Here is a 17,337-nt window from a genome sequence, read left to right as displayed (position 1 = left end):
TTTAAATTACCCATTTATTCTGGAGAAAATCTTTTTCTTAATTTTGATGGGGGAAAGAGGATAAATGAAATGATAAATTGTCAGGCAGTTTTTGGATGCGTGTGTGCAATGCCAACTCTTGGGGGTCTGTCCTTCTTTTAATAGCTAAGTCTCACACCATAGAGCTTCAAATTCAAAAAAATTTGCCGAGAGTGTGGTAGAGTAATGCAGAATTCTCCGGAACAAAACTCACTTGACATAAGGAAGTAAGGGATTCTATTATGTCCTTCTGTCCCAATCCAATTTGTTTTCACAAATTCTTTTGCAATTTGTGTCCCTGTCAAAAGTTCAGAGATCAGTCAGCTCCGAATATCCGGTTGTAAGAAGCCCAGCCAAGGCCTGTGCTGGCTGAAGCCCCCTGTACAGACCCATCCTTTTGCTGGACAAGAAAGGGGCCTTTATAGTGGAATACGAGAAAACCCTTTAGGCTATAGGCTGTATTAACAATTTAATCGTAGTTGGAATTGAAGAAGGGATGGATGGGGGCTTTAAAGGCCTAATCAAAACAACTTTGGGCCTTTTTGTTTTTAAACGCATATTTTGGCAGATTCAAGGGGCCGTATGTTTTTTATAATTAGCTCACTCTTATATTTTGATAGAGATTATCTTCATTATAGATCTTATTTCTCACATTGAAAATTGGGAGAGAAATACGATAAATTTGAAATGCTAACACATAATTTAGTAAATCAAATTGAAGAGTGTAGAAGAACAATTGTAAAATATAATGCCGTGACTCAACATTTTATAGTTTTCGAAGTTATTTGGCCAAAGTGACAAATGAACAAACATATAAAAATAGTCAAATAATAGACTAGATACCTAAATTTGGATTGGTGATGGGCTAGTTTTGGTCCATTTCGTATTTCAATAAAACATTGTTAAAAGAAAAGAAAAAAGAAAGTTTCAGTAAGCCAACAAATTCTTGAAGCTGAAAAATATTAAATGAGGAACGGCATCACCTTGAGTCTGCCTAATATTTTAAAGAAGAAGTCAAATCACCGGGCCTCATTGAAGATTAAGCGGATCAAATATGAAATGAAATCAAATTGATTTAGTCATTTTGGAATTTTATTAACAACTTCATATCACCAAATTGCAGGAAATGATTAAATAACATCGGAAGCTGCATACTAAACCTATGTTCTTATGCAAATTAAATATCATTATGACACATATTTACACTGTTATTAGTACAAACAAATTATATAAATGGTTATAGATTCGCATTTAATGTGATTGATAAATAAAACATCTTAACCTTTTATTTCAATTAAGATCTTAAACTAAAAGCCTTCCTCTTCTAATAGCAAACACATAACCAATGTTAATTGTTCGTAAAAAAAACTAACGTTCATTGGTCATGGGTTGAAAACGAAAATTGAACTTTATGAAATCTAATCTCTTGTCCACCGATTAAACAAATGATTATCAGAAACGAAATAATCTTTCCTTTTCCGTGTCTAATATTCTAATTATTACAAATAAATTGTACTAAAAACTCTATAATAAATGAAATAAATTCCAGAGAAGATTTATAATCATCGTCTTTTCTTTTCTGCCATTTTTATTAGAATTTGGTACAGAAAGAGCAAAAGGGTTCATCTCAGTTACAGAGAAGGGAAGACTGAAATAGATGATATGAAACATTTGTAAGCCGCATACAAGGCCTTGCATTTTGATGGATCAAGAAACTCAACTCCATGGTAACCTCCCTCGACGATATGACTTGCAACTTGCACACCCTTCTCCTGCAACATCTTGATAAACTCCACTTGACGGTCCATTAATGGGTCCTTATCTCCGCAATCAACCAACACCTTCCACCCTAGTTCCCTGATCTTTGCTACTGCCGCCTTTGAAGAACCCTCCTCTGCCGTTGGATTGCAATACTCATGATCACGGTCTGCACCGATTGGCAAAGACAACTCCCACATCAAATCACTGCAACAAAGTGGTAAAATCCGATCATTGACCAACCTCAACTCCGATCCAGTCCGCTTTGACCCCCCAAAAAATGGCTGGTGCAATATTAGCCCTCTGATCTTTATAGGCTCAAGATCATCAACTCTCTCCGCCACCGTTAACGCAGCATGATAAACTATATTAGCACCAGCACTACCTCCCATAAGGAAACTCTTACTAAAATCAGCAAATTGTGTCAACCACTCATCTGGGCTGGTTTTAATCCAGAGCAACGCCTCCACTGCGTCATCATAGGCCGCAGGTAGGCGGTGCTCAGGTGCAAGGCGATATTCAATGGAGACAACAATAGCATTTAGTTCAATAGCAGTGTTTGCACAATAATCATGTGAAAAGGTTGTAGCTGCACTGAAGAGAATGAACCCTCCTCCATGGAACCAAACTACGAGAGGAAGCTTACTTTGGTTAGAAGAATCAAGTGTTTTGTGGGGCAAGAATAGCCTAGCCCACGTATTATTTGATTGGTTGATGGTTATGTCTTTGGTGAGAATAGGAACGGGGTGTGGAGATCTAGGAAAGAAGTTTGAAATTTCCGGTAAGCCAGTGAGGGTGTTGCCGTTGGGACCCGGTATGATGCGGAGGTGCTTGTAGGGATCAATGGTGGTGGCATTTGGCGGCGGAGTTTGATCTGACATTATTATGAATTCTTCAGTGGGAGCTAGCCCTTTCTTTTCTTTTTGCTAGGTTTGCTATTGGCTTCTGAATGATCAAGATTCCAAGATATATTATAATGGGGGTGGTGGGGTTGTTTCTGGAGTTGCTATAGCGTCTCTATTCAATTAGTGAATTAGTAGGTGGGCAGTCTTTAAATTTCTTGCTTTTGATCTTTGGTTTTGTCAATAGCACTGAATCCTTCAATTTCACATAGTACATAAAAGTTTCAAGGTTCGTGGCGCCTCCTTCTAGGCCGTGCGAAGGCAATTTTATTAGTTAGGATACAGTAATCTTCCTAAAACATACAAGCAATTTAGTCACGATACAGTAACAAACAATATAAGAAGAATATAATAAACCATGCAATTATATTCTTGAAATTATGTAACTTCTTATTGTTTAATCAAATAATAAAAACTTATAAGAGTTAATAAGAAAAATTAAATACTCCTATAATATAATTATAGATGAAGACTAGGTAGTTGGTAGCTAGTTTGGAGTTCGTGGAGCTTAATTCTGGTCCTCAACTGAGTGCACCTCGTCAAGATAGCAATTCTTATTTGCAGTACTGCCGGGTGAATTTTATACTCACCTGGAAGTAAAAGAACTGGAGAAAAGAAACAGAAAAAGAAGTGGGCATATACTGTGAAAGTAAGTAATTAAACTCATCAGGGTGACGTGTAAGAATTGGTGTTGTTGGATGCAAAGTCAAACCACAAAAATTGAAGAGCCGAAATTACCAATGGAAGTGCACAACCCATTTAGAGAGAATATGACTTACTTTTAGATCTTGTTCATGTACTAGCATTACTGGAAATCTTGTTTGTTGAGGCCAGTCAAAGAATCCAACATATGATGAGTGATGACCCTCCCTCCCCACGCAATACAATCATGTTGTTCAAAGTTTTCTTATTGGTATCTAATGATGCTAAAACCATAGTAATCATTTCAACAAATAAACTAAAACTTATTGGCTAGTACTGGTAGAGAATATTAAAAAACCAAAAAAAGAAAAGAAGAAGAAGAAAAGTGGTGGAATGATACTAGAATTAATTTGATCCAGAGTTTGTATAAAACCTTTTTTCCTTTTCTTTAAATTTGCTTTAAAAAGTGAGATGTATGATGCCATGTGAAAGCATACATATGCCATTAGACTTTAATTTCAACTTGCAAGTGAATTCAGTTTGGAAAAAGCGAAAGAAAACTTCCAAATAAATTATTATAGGGTTTTGTCTACAGAGCAAATACCCAATTAGCCCTTTCTACTTTCGAACACACTGGCAGGCCCTTGCCCTTGCAAAACGCATCACGAAATCATTCAGTATGACAAACAATGCCTCGGCTTTGGAGGTATCCTTTAGTTCCGCAATCCTTATAGATAACCCTCTCACTAAAACGGCTCTTAACTTGTACACAAAATTTCAACTATTTTGCAAGCCCTATGACGGTCTATCATCCAGTCACTAAACTCTCTGTTCCATCAACCTGATCATCTCCCTCAGCTAACTGTTGGGTTGCGATACTCAAGATCACAGTCAACCCCCATTGGTAAGGCTAAATCCAACATCAGATCACTCACACCCTGTGGCAAATGGGAGTTGTGTCTGACTCCCTCCTCTGGGGCCAGGAGCCCACGAAAGAATAAATGGTGCAATATTGGCCCGTTTGATCTTCAAAGGTTCAAGATTATGATTAACTTCTTCACTCACACGTAATCACGCATGGTAAGTGATGCAAATGGAAAATATCCCGATTTGAAAAAGACAAATTAAAAGGAATGAGACACCACGCATGGACAACCATTCTGAAACTTAAGTTATTATTTAAGTAAAAGCTTAGATATAAAAATGTTTGAAAGTGTGAAATGACATTATTTTTTTGGTTTTTATTGTGATAGTTGGTGGGAGTTTATTTTCTAGAAAATAAAAAGTAATGGTATGTTGGCAGTAGATCGAATAGGTTCCTATATTTAAGAAGAAGTGGAGAACGTCGGGTTATAGTTAACTTGGGATTTATCTGCCTAAGTTTTAAGTTCCTAATCTCGCCGAGAAAGGTTTGATATCTAGATTTAACAAGCTAGAGCTCACCTTGAGGTGATCCGTTTAAATCGAGTCGTATCAGTAAGCTATGTCAATTCCTGCACTAAATTGCAACAAGTAAAAGAAGAATTAGGTGCTAACAAAAACATATGGATCCAAGGCTACATTAGTTGGTTAGTAGATATTTCCTAAGAGAGAATAGAGGTAAGGTTTTCAGGATCAATTGAGGGTGATGAATTTGAAAATCGATTGGATTCTGAAACATTTTATGATGCATTTGCTTGTCTGTCATTAGTAATTTAAGGTTTAACATTATCATAATTACACAATAGAAAGATAAACACCCCTTTACATGTAAAAGTTCATCTAATATAGAGAGATGATTTGGATTTAGGACTTTTCACTTCTAAAAATAAATATTTTTGCTACTAAAGTAAGCTTCAAGTATGAAGTGCTTTTAATATAATTTTATTGTTTAGTGAATAAGTAACTAATTAAAATTAGAAGAAACGTTTAAGATAGGCGAGAAACTTTTTTATCCTTATATAGCAATCTTTGTATTCTTTAATAAGAATTTTTAGAAAAAGAAAGCTGAAAGGAAAGGAGATGGTCTAGAACACATGATATTGCGGACGAAGGTATATGATTCTTCTTCGTTTGAAGGGCATTTCTCTTCTCAAATCATTCTTTATCTTGGACTACTTTAGACAGAAGATTAAGGCATAAACTTTTCTTTTTGTTTATTAGAAAAAGTGACTCGGCTTCGGATGGATCAATTAGCTCTAACGCTAGACCAAAGCGGGCCATAGTTCTCACACCCGCTAACCTTCTAACTTCTTAGCAAATTCCTTCTGACGTTCAATTAATGACCCGTAAAATCCACTATCCGAATAAATACACACTTCTACCCAACTTTAGACATTGGATTACGACATTCATGATCCCCCTCTGAACCAATAGGGAACTACAATTCCCACATATTCCGGACAACTTCAACATCCGCTCCTTCACCATTTTCAGCTCCAACCCTGTTCTCTCAAACTCGCTCCTTTTTCTCGTGAAAAACAATCTGATTTTAGAAGAATATTCTCCATAAAAAAACGTTTTAGAACAAATATTCTATTATTTTTAGTTGTATAAAAGAATTATTTTTTGGTGTTTGACTATTTCTGATTTTTCTTGCATTAAAATTATATAAAAAATATTAATATTTTCAATTCATATTTAATATAAATGATATGTCTTTTTTAGTACTCGCAAGTGCACGAACCGTTCCTATAGTAAGGGTAAGTTCACCACGAGGTCGATCTCTCAAGGAACTATGAGGCCACTTATTATAAAGCCTACTTATCAACACAAAACAATAAAAGTAAATCTAAACACTCTAAATCGTATATTTAAGAAGATAATGGTCATAAAGTAAAGTAACTAAACAATAAATAAATATGCAATGCAAATGCAAATGCTTATGATCTAAAACTATATGCTAAAAGTAGTATTTAATCTATCTATTTACTTAGTAATCTCCTTATTTTACTTTAAGCTTGATCTAATGAATGAGATGGTGATGTGCCTTTTCCCTAAATCACTCAAGCTAATGATGCAATTTAGGTTTCTTATACCAACATAGATTAAAGTAAAGATGATGTTTCTAATACTTTTAAACCTAAAGATTTTCATAACAATTACTATTGCTAAATTAATATGATGGTTAACTAACAATAATAACTGAAATTAATAAAAATATGAAGGTAAAGAAATCATTCATTAAATAAATAAATAATAAGGTTTATACAAAGTAAAAAGACTAAACTAAATACTTATGAAAACTAGCCTAACATATTTAACCCAATGATTATGGTATTAAATAGAAAGACATAAAATAATAAAATAAAAAGCTCCCTTAAGATCTAAAATTTCTTCAAGTATGAAGAAGATTGGTCCCCAGTCTCTACTTCTTGAAAAGCTCCTTAGATCCTCAAAGAACAATGAAAACTAAAACTAAGTGTTTATGAAAAACTGTAGAGAATTATGGAGAAAATAATGGTGGCAGGTGTAGAGAGCAAGTAGGAGAAAACTCCCCTCCTTCTTCTTTTTTTCTTTAGAGTTTTGTAGAGATTTATATAGAGGAGAGTCCTCCTCTAAATAAATCTCTTTAGAGATGAGTATACTAATATAAATCTATCTAATAGATAAGACTTTAAGTATCTTAATCTCCACCAAATACTATCTCATAAATAACTCTTAATATAAATCCTAATAATTATACAAAATGACTAAAATATCATTTGGGCCTCATAATTAGCAGTCCATGCGTCTTAATTTTGGGCCTTGACACGAATATGTCCCATTAAGCTTCTTTTAGCTCCATATTTTCCTCTTTTTGCTAATATTCCTGAAAATAGACAATTAAGTTTAAGTGAGGCAAAATCACATATTTTCACCATTTTATATATAGAAATATATCATTAAAACTTTAAAATACCCTTAAATATCTATACATAATTTGGACCGATCAAATACCCACACACTTAAACTTTTACTTGTCCTCAAGTAAATAGCAACTGAAAATTAACTTTTGCAAAAATCATGAAAAACATCCCTACTCAGCTTAAAGATATTATTCAAAAGAATCTCACTAATGCAAAAATCATGTCAACCCAAGAACATTTGAGTCATAATAATTTTCTTTAAAAATATAAACTCAATCATTGTTAATCAAAAGACTCAAGTATCCAATCCTTCACACATGTTTTACAACAAATAGTCTAACTCATCTTCAAAGGATACAACTATGATGCATAATCCAAATTATCATAACCCTATTCAAAAAGGCAAAACCTTCATTCAAAAACAAGAGATCAATATGCATTTATTACTTGCTTTTGAAGCTCTTATATTTTTTCTTTTCTTTTCTTTATACCCCTTGGATTTTAATTTTTGATACTTGGGGTACTTCTTTCTTTCTTGAGATGTTATGCCTTTTTATGCAAATACAAACATGGGTAATGAATGCACCTGGTTACTCAACAAAACATACAACAAGATGCTTTGCATACTCATAATCTTAATTGTCTTTTTACGCGAAAATCAACATTGGTCATGAAGATCCCCGGTTACTAAGCAACTAAAATTAGCGGAGTAGATTTATTAAACTTAGAGCTTTAAACTTGCCCATATCATATCTCACAAACTTAGGCAAGCCAATTTAATAACAAGAAAATCATAATCTAAATCATACAATTCTAATCATACCCATGTCAAATGTTGCTAAACTATTCATCATGTCCATATACAAAAGATGAACACTTGATCATTTAAGTACAAATAACTCATGAGTTCATATTTATACATGTTAAAACTAACTCAAGAGTTCAAGAATCTTAACATAATAGCATTCTTTCATCGACTCTTATATAGAACAATAAGAAAAAGCTGAGTGGAAAAATTTAAAATTTTGCAAAGATTAACCAAAGTTGCTAATTCTCATGGCATATGACGTATAAAATTTAATCGAAGAAATATTCTATTTCCCTCCCCCACACTTAAATTTGACATTGCCCTCAATGTCATTGCATATAGAAAAATAAAGAACAAAAAGAGAGGAAAAAGATAAAATACTCCCCTCGAATTTTGCAATGCATAGTAAGCCATGAACTTGAATTCCAATCTCCACCATCCAAACCTTAGAAGCACACTTGAACACACATCATTAATAATTATAAAAGAAATAAAGAAATAAAAATTTAAAAATAATGAAGAATTAAAAATAATAAACTATACTAGAAAGATTAAATCCTAAGATAATTAAAAGTTAGATCCTAATAAATAAATATAAATTCTAGAATAAAATTTAAAATAAAGTCCTAGATCAATGATATGACTATTTATGTGGAGGAGATAGATATATATTTAATTTTAAAAGAGAGTATTTTAACTAAAAATAATTCATAACTAATCTCAATTTCTTGGATTTAATTATTTTAATTTTTGCTCAAAAATTTTTATTTTTATTATTTTTTTACGCCATGTTGTTACACACTGCGGGCAGGTTCGTGTGCTACCTGCCGATGTTGCGGGCCTGCATGCTCAGCTGCAGCCTGCTGCGGGCCCGCAGCATGCACAGGCCGGCAGCATGTGACCATGTGCCGAGGGTCGCGGCTGCCCGCCGGCCTCCCATGGAAACACCCGCACTCGCGGCTCCGGACCTTCCACATTTCGCGGCCCTCTATGCCTCGCGGCGGCCACTGCTGCTCTGCTACGGGCCTGTGTGAAAATTCATTACTGCAACATGGCTCGCTCAATTTTTTATTTTTTTTATTGGAGCTTTAATTACTTCTCATTAAGACATATTGCCTTTTTGGGGTCAAATACAAGCCTACAAGATAAACATAAAATTAATAAAAAATAAAAAATAAATTAAAAAATTAAAAAAATAATAATAATAACTTAAATGCATAAAAATAAAAATACAATTGCTAAGTTTATTGTCTATAGCTAGACATTCCTGATTATGCTCATGGTGGGCGTTCATCCGTGCACTCCACCTCTTCGTCATAAGCCATTCCTTTTAAGTATGGCTTTATACTTTTAATGCGAACATCTAAAGTGTCACGAAAACTCTTGTCAATTAAGAATGGAATATCATCAGATAATTATTCATAAACAAGATAATCTAAATAATTATATGAACACTTATCAATAGTAGATTTAGGATATAAAGTTAGAAAATCAAACACTTTAAATTTCAGAGTTTCTCCTAAAACTGTCATGGTAAGTTTTCCATCATGCATATCAATCACAGTTCTAGTAGTTGCCATGAAAGGTCTACTAAGGAGTATGGTTTGCTCTTTATCCCTTGTTGGTGTATTTTCCATGTCAAGTACTACAAAATCAACTGGAATTATTAACTTACCTACTTGCACTAGCAAGTCTTCCACTATACCTCTAGGGTATTTTATCGATCTGTCTGCAAATTGTAGAGACATAGTGGTAGGCTTCAACTCTCCCAAGCCAAGTCGTTCATACATCGAATAAGGCATCAAGTTGATGCTTGCTCCCAAATTTAACATGGCTTTTGTATGTTTTTTTATCGCCTATTGTATTATCAATGGTGAAGCTACCAGAATCCTTCATCTTAAGGGGCAATTGATGTTGAAGCATTACACTTGCTACTTGTACTTTTTCGTTGTTCACATATCGCCTTTTGTTGGTGTTTAACTCTTCAAAGAATTTTGCATAAGCTGGTTTATTCCTGATAACATTCAACAAAGGTAAGTTAGTATTAACTTTAAAGAGCATCTCAATACTTTTAAAAAAAATTCATCATTTTTGCTCTCTTTGGGTTGGTTTAGAAAAGGAATAGGGGGTCTATAAGGCTGAGCTGCCTTATGAAATTCAGGTCCAGAAAATGCTTCATTTTCTTTCTTCTCTAGCCTAAGATTAGGCTCTACTCTTTCTTCCTTTTGTATGCTTTCCTCATTGCTTTGCAATAATCCATCATTTTTAAGTGTACCTGTATAAGAAGAAAAGTTCCTTTCAGTTTCCATAGTAATATTATCGACAACATCACCTCTTCTAATAGTAGTAATGGAATTGGCTTGTTCAGGTTGACTTGATAGTTCCTTTTTATTGAGCTCTTCAACAATTTATTCTACTTGAGCTTCTAAACGTTTTAGTGAAGCCTCAATAGAATCTGTCTTTTTTCCATTCCTCTCCATCCTATCATGAGAAGCCATCATAAATGATTGAAGTGTTTCTTCCAAACTTGGCTTCCTTTGTTCATTAGATCGAAGAGTTTGTTCTTGATCTTGAAAGAAAGGATTGGAGTCCCTTTGGAATTGAGAATATTGGTCTTGGTAATGAGGTTGATTTTGATTTCTCAATAATGGTGGTGGGTTTTGGTCATTATTTTTTCAATAAAAATTTGGATGGTTTCTCCAACCTGTATTATATGTGTTGGAATAAGGGCCATTCATAGGATGCATAGGTTAGTAAGAATCCATCAAATTTGTTTGGTCATACATATTTTCTCAGTAATTATCAAAAGATGAACAAACATTAGCACTATGACCATAAATACCACAAATACCACATACCTCATTATTTGGTGAGTTTTTTTGTTGAAGTAAGCATATTAACTTGCTTAGTCAATTCAGCCAATTGCACTACCATCTCACTATTAGCTACCACTTCATTTACTTCTATTCTCTTTGTCCTCACACTCTTTTGTTGAAAATTGGCTCCTAACATCTCAAAAATGTTATAAACCTCATTAGGTGTCCTTTCTAACATAGCACCCCCAGCTGCATTATCAACCATACATTGATATTGGTGTGTCAATCCATCATAAAATGATTGGTTAGTTATTGGGAGTAGAAATCCATGGTGTGGGCATTGCAATAAAAGTGATTTGAAGCGATCCCATGCTTCATGAAAAGATTCAGCATTCTCTTGATAAAAATTAGAAATTTCACCTCTTAATTCTTTTGTCTTTTGTTGTGAGTAAAATCTACTCATAAACTTTTGATAAATTTCATTCCAATTTCTCAAAGAATTAGGAGTTAAAGTCATTAACCAAGCCTTTGCTCTTTCTTTCAACGAATAAGGGAAACACCTCATTCTTAGTTGATCCTCATTAAGTCCAGATAATGAGAAAGTATGAACTATGACATAAAATTCTCTAATGAATGTTAATGCATCCTCACTAGGCATACCATAAAATGAAGGAAGCATATTAAAATGAATGCTCTTAAGTTCATAATTCCTAGATGTATCACCTAGAACTATGCATGAAGTAGTGTTACTAATTGTAGGCATTGCATAATCTTTCATAGCCATTCGCATTTCAGCTTCTACTTCTCTTGGTGGGTTTGCCATGATATCAACTTCTTCTGTTGATTCTTCTTCTAGTTGTTTCCTGTTAAGCATACAAAACAAAAGAAAAATTTCAGATTAAAATTAAAATTTTAAAAATAAAATTTACAAACAAAACAAAAACACATAAACAAAACAAATCACAAAACACAAAAACACAAAACAAACAAATAAAACAAAAACACATAAACAAAATAAATCACAAACTAACAAACACAAGATACTTTTGATAATCAATCAATATAATAAATTTGGACACAGTTCCCTGGCAACGGCGCAAAAACTTGATATGTCTTCTTTAGTACTCGCAAGTGCATGAACCGTTCCTATAGTAAGGGTAAGTTCACCACGAGGTCGATCTTTCAAGGAACTATGAGGCCACTTATTATAAAGCCTACTTGTCAACACAAAACAATAAAAGTAAATCTAAACACTCTAAATCATATGTTTAAGAGGATAATGGTCATAAAGTAAAGTAACTAAATAATAAATAAATATGCAATGCAAATGCAAATGCTTATGATCTAAAACTATATGCTAAAAATAGTATTTAATCTAGCCATTTACTTAGTAATCTCCTTGTTTTACTTTAAGCCTGATCTAATGAATGAGATGGTGATGTGCCTTTTCCCTAAATCACTCAAGCTAATGATGCAATTTAGGTTTCTTATACCAACATAGATTAAAGTAAAGATGATGTTTCTAATACTTTTAAACCTAAAGATTTTCATAACAATTACTATTGCTAAATTAATATGATGGTTAACTAACAATAATAACTGAAATTAATAAAAATATGAAGGTAAAGAAATCATTCATTAAATAAATAAATAACAAGGTTCATACAAAGTAAAAAGACTAAACTAAATACTTATGAAAACTAGCCTAGCACAATGATCATGGTATTAAATAGAAAGACATAAAATAATAAAATAAAAAGCTCCCTTAAGATCTAGAATTTCTTCAAGTAGGAAGAAGATTGGTCCTCAGTCTCCACTTCTTGAAAAGCTCCTTAGATCCTCAAAGAACAATGAAAACTAAAACTAAGTGTTTATGAAAAACTGTAGAGAATTATGGAGAGAATAATGGTGGCAGGTGTAGAGAGCAAGTAGGAGAAAACTTCCCTCCTTCTTCTTTTTTTCTTTAGAGTTTTGCAGAGATTTATATAGAGGAGGGTCCTCCTCCAAATAAATCTCTCTAGAGATGAGTAAACTAATATAAGTCTATCTAATAGATAAGACTTTAAGTATCTTAATCTCCACCAAATACTATCTCATAAATAACTCTTAATATAAATCCTAATAATTATACAAAATGACTAAAATATCCCTTGAGCCTCATAATTAGCAGTCCATGCGTTTTAATTTTGGGCCTTGACACGAATATGTCCCATTAAGCTTCTTTTAGCTCCATATTTTTCTCTTTTTGCTAATATTCCTGAAAATAGACAATTAAGCTTAAGTGAGACAAAATCATATATTTTCACCATTTTATATATAAAAATATATCATTAAAGCTTTAAAATACCCTTAAATATCTATACATAATTTGGACCAATCAATAAATAAAAAATACAATGAAATAGTAAAAATTAAGAAATTTCCCAATGACTGGCACTAGCCACCAGTGGCAGCCGAATATAGTTATCCATAGTTGTTATGTTTTTTGTTATCTTTTTACAATTTCTTTTCTCTTCAATCTGAAAAATATTCTTTTTTTTTCTTAGTAAATCATTTTTCTTAAAGATAACTTTTCTTTTTATTTTAATAAAAAAAGATATTATAGAATTTATCTTAACCAAACAGTATTAATCAATCTTCTTGGTTGGTTTTGATACAATACTGCGCTTCGATGGCTTCTACATAAGCAGGTTGGCGTGAAAGATAAATTCGGCTGCTTGGTTAATGGTGTTGATAGGTACATCGATCCTTGGTTGAGATAGGAGAGATCTTCCATTGCATTAAATCCTACTCCAATTTAATTTGAATTGTTAAACAACAACAACCAACCAATATGCTACTATCACCACCTGATACCATCTCCATAACAACAAATTAATATTCGGGGTCACAAAGAAAAAAAAGATAAACTGAATCGATCAAAAAAATTGATTGAAATCAAATTGAAATTTCTTTAATTGAATTGATGTGTTTGATTTTAGTTTTTATTCTTAAAAGTTTTAATTAAGCAATCACTTTTTAGTTTATAAAATGAACTATTAATTGAATTTATCGATTGTATTTTTATTATTAGTTTGTTTATTTTTTAGATAAATATAATTAATATTAACTTTATATATTCTTTTACATGATCTTTTAATTTCTTAAAATTTTATCATTTGAACATATTAATTAATTTTGAATTTAACTTAATAGACACCTCAACTTGCATTATTTATAATATTTAAATATTTTTTAACATGTGGTTTTTTTCAGTATGTTCACTTGTATTATGTATAAGTATTTTAAAGTTATTATTAAACAAAGTTTGAGTATTTGTTAGATTAAAATAAAAATTAAAGTGTTTAATAGATTATAAAAATAAAATTTAGATATTTGTTAGATCAAATTGAAAGTTAAGATGTTAAAGTGACTAAATGATTAAAGTTCAAGTATGTAATTTTTAAAAATAAAATTCTTTATGAATAACTTTTAAAGTTTTTACCGAAACAAAGCCATCCTATTTACATATATAACCTTTTCAGTTCAGCTAAAAAATTGTTGTTAAAAGAGGATCTTTCAATTAATCCAAGTAAAGGCTAATTGAATATTTATTTTGTTTTCAAAACTAAAAAAATAAGAATTAAAGTCAAATAGTTAATTTTTATGCTCGATTAACAACATCATACACACCCTTAATTAGTATCATAGCAAAATTTTCAAAGAGTAGCAGAATAGCATTAACGCTTTTAATGGCGGCTTTAGTTTCTTCTGGAATCATTTGAATACGACTTCTAAGCTTTCCAATAACCTTAGCTATCTGCCTCGATGGCACTACGACCCTAAAGTTACATGTTGCAGTTTTCATGCGTTGTGGTGCTGATCCTTCTACTTTACCAATTGCAAAGGCAGCAGTTGTGCCCTCATACTCATTGCGACAAGCCTTGGATGCAGATACATGTCTAATTATGGAAAAGAGACCGTTATGTACGAAGAAATAAAAATTGTTTTTTGAGAGAGAAAAGAAAAAATAAAAACAAGAAAGAAAGAAAGGAGGGTAGGAGACACCCAGAAATAAAATCAGATTGCTTGATTGAATTTGAAATAGAAAAAAAAAAAAAAAAGATTGTTTGATCAGTTAATGGCTTTTGGGTATTTGGTTTAGGGTTTAAGTCCATTTCATTGTCTAGCTGGACGTTAATTATGGAGGGGTATAAACAGAACTGAATATTGTCAATTTGGAAAGAGTCGTTAATAATATTCTAAGATCGATTTTACAATCAATGTTATACAAAGGACTCCATGTTAAGAACTCGGATTATTTGAGGACAAAAAATTATGGCTTTGTGAAATAATCTATTTCACATCACCTCTAAGATGTATCTTATTTTCATGTCAAATTATGTCATGATGTTCAATGGAAATTTCTATAAAACCTTTAATAAGTTTGCAATTAACACTGAAATTATTTTCAGAACTGTCAAGTTTGATCTCTAAATAAATCTGATTAACAAGAAAAACTGAAATTTATATTGAAATTGTTTCATTACTAAAACATGGGAGAAAAACACAATCTTGTATAGCAATTCCATGTACTGAAAATAAAGAAAGCATGCAAAAAGGGGGGAAAAGAAAAAAAAGAAAAAGAAAAAAAAAAGGGATAGATTATTCTACAGGAAAATTAACAATTCTGTGTACTGAAAATAAAAAGATATTCCATGCCAGAGATCACCTTTAGTTGAACGGAGATGCATGATTTTGGTATTTTTCATTTTTGGTGAATTAATATTTTCTATGATTAGAGAACACGTATAAAGAATTAAGACATGAAGTCCTTCACAACCAGAAAAAGTGACTCAGCTTTAGATGGATCAATTAGCTCTACGCCATGACTACCCTCACCTAAATGGGCCATCATTCTCACACCATTCTCCTCTAACATCTTTGCAAATTTCACCTGACGATCAATCAACGGGTCTCCATAACAGCCCGTAACCAGGACGCGGAAACCCACAACCCGAATAAGTTCACACATGTTTGACCCAATTCCAGACACTGGATTGCAGTACTCATGCTCCCTGTCTGCACCGACCGGCAACGACAATTCCCACATCAAGTCATTTCCAGAAAGTGGCAAAATCGGGTCCTTCACTAGTTTTAGCTCCGATCCAGTTCTCTCTGACCCGCCAAAATATGGATGGTGAAGTATCAATCCTTTGATCTTCAGGGGATATAAATCTTGAATTTGTTCACATGCTCGTAGCCCTGCATGGTATGCAATGTTACCACCTGCACTAGTACCCATAAGAAAACAGTTTGACAAATCAGCAAATTCATTTAACCAATCTTCTTGGCTGGTTTTAATACAGTGCAACGCTTCAATGGCATCCTCATATGCTGCCGGAAGGCGATCTTCCGGTGCTAGACGATAGTCGACGGAGATAACCACTGCATTGATTTTTTCAACCATTAATGAGCAAAAATCATGTGTTAGACTTGAAGCCGCACTCAAGAAAACAAAGCCACCACCATGATAGTAAACGATGAGAGGGAGCTTGTTAGTAGCTGTGACATAGGAATCAAGCGCTTGGCGTGGAAGATATACTCTTAGCCATGTTTGATTAGTTGGGTTAATAGGAATATCCTTGGTTAGAACAGGAGAGGTGGATGTGTTAGGATCTGGTGCCGCAGGGACGCTTGGCACTTGCAAGAGACGAGTATAAGTCCCATCTGGATTGGACATAATCATAGGTTCATAATCGGAAGAAGGGATTGGTATGGTTTCGTTTGCTGGCATGTTTAATGGGGCTATGTATATCTTAACGGAGTTTGGATCGGAAGTATATACGAGAGCAAGAATTGATTGTTTTGATTTGGAGCTTTTGTTCTTGTCATCATGTCTTGTATAAATATTTTGGTGGCGTGCTCTTGGCCTTCTCTATTGAACAGTACAGTCGGTAATTATTGCACAGATTAGCGGTAAAAAATGCAAAAGAAATATAATTTCGATCACTTGGAATGACAATTAAATATAAATTGTTGAAAATTTTAAACACAAAGTAAACTGGATATAGACCCGTTTTGTTTGGAAGTTGGAAGTAAATAGAAGGGAACTCCGGAAACTTGCAAGAAATATAGCGTACTGATTTATTTCTAATGATGATTAAGACAATTTTTGAGGTGCAAAAACTTGCAGAATTTCTGAAAAAGAATATACAGACTGAAGTTGATAATATACCTTTGGACCAAACATTCGTGTTCTTTCGTTTGTTTTATTCACAATGGTTTTTCTAAATTACAAACTAAAGAATCAAGACAAGCTGCAGTTTGTTGGTGGGTTTCTATCATTAGGTTTAGATGTGACAAATTAAGGTGTTTGTATCTTTCGTTAATTAAATCTAGATTTCATTGATAAATGAGGAGAAGGGGTTCGAGACGTTACTAATTTAATGTTAGGTTATAAGTCTATGGATGTAATAACGTAATCCTATTTATTTAATTTTATTATACGTAAATTTAGCTGATTTGAGAGCTAGTTTTTAAGCTTCAATTAATTGAGTTCAAATTTCAATTTCTTTTCGATGCGA

At 32.9% G+C, this 17,337-nt stretch overlaps 2 protein-coding genes and 1 non-coding gene across 3 annotated transcripts; 1 reads left to right on the top strand and 2 right to left on the bottom strand.

Annotated features, from left to right (window-relative positions):
- Positions 1–1,573: 1,573 nt before the first annotated feature.
- Positions 1,574–2,979, bottom strand: LOC8258330 (probable carboxylesterase 120). Its single transcript, XM_002510828.4, has one exon. It carries the CDS (start codon positions 2,655–2,657, stop codon positions 1,650–1,652), a length of 1,008 nt encoding a protein of 335 aa, XP_002510874.2. The 5' UTR covers positions 2,658–2,979; the 3' UTR covers positions 1,574–1,649.
- An 8,115-nt stretch (positions 2,980–11,094) lies between these two features.
- On the top strand, positions 11,095–11,202 carry LOC112536604. Its single transcript, XR_003080592.1, has one exon. It is a non-coding gene; the product is annotated as a small nucleolar RNA R71 (small nucleolar RNA).
- A 4,246-nt stretch (positions 11,203–15,448) lies between these two features.
- Positions 15,449–16,935, bottom strand: LOC8258331 (carboxylesterase 1). The gene has a single exon (XM_002510829.4). It carries the CDS (start codon positions 16,545–16,547, stop codon positions 15,570–15,572), a length of 978 nt encoding a protein of 325 aa, XP_002510875.1. The 5' UTR covers positions 16,548–16,935; the 3' UTR covers positions 15,449–15,569.
- Positions 16,936–17,337: the final 402 nt, after the last annotated feature.

This window comes from Ricinus communis, chromosome 4 (genome assembly GCF_019578655.1).
Source record: "Ricinus communis isolate WT05 ecotype wild-type chromosome 4, ASM1957865v1, whole genome shotgun sequence".
In the NCBI taxonomy this organism is placed as follows: domain Eukaryota; kingdom Viridiplantae; phylum Streptophyta; class Magnoliopsida; order Malpighiales; family Euphorbiaceae; genus Ricinus; species Ricinus communis.
The sequence above is the reverse complement of the archived record's forward strand: the minus strand, read 5'-3'. Positions and strand labels throughout refer to the sequence as shown.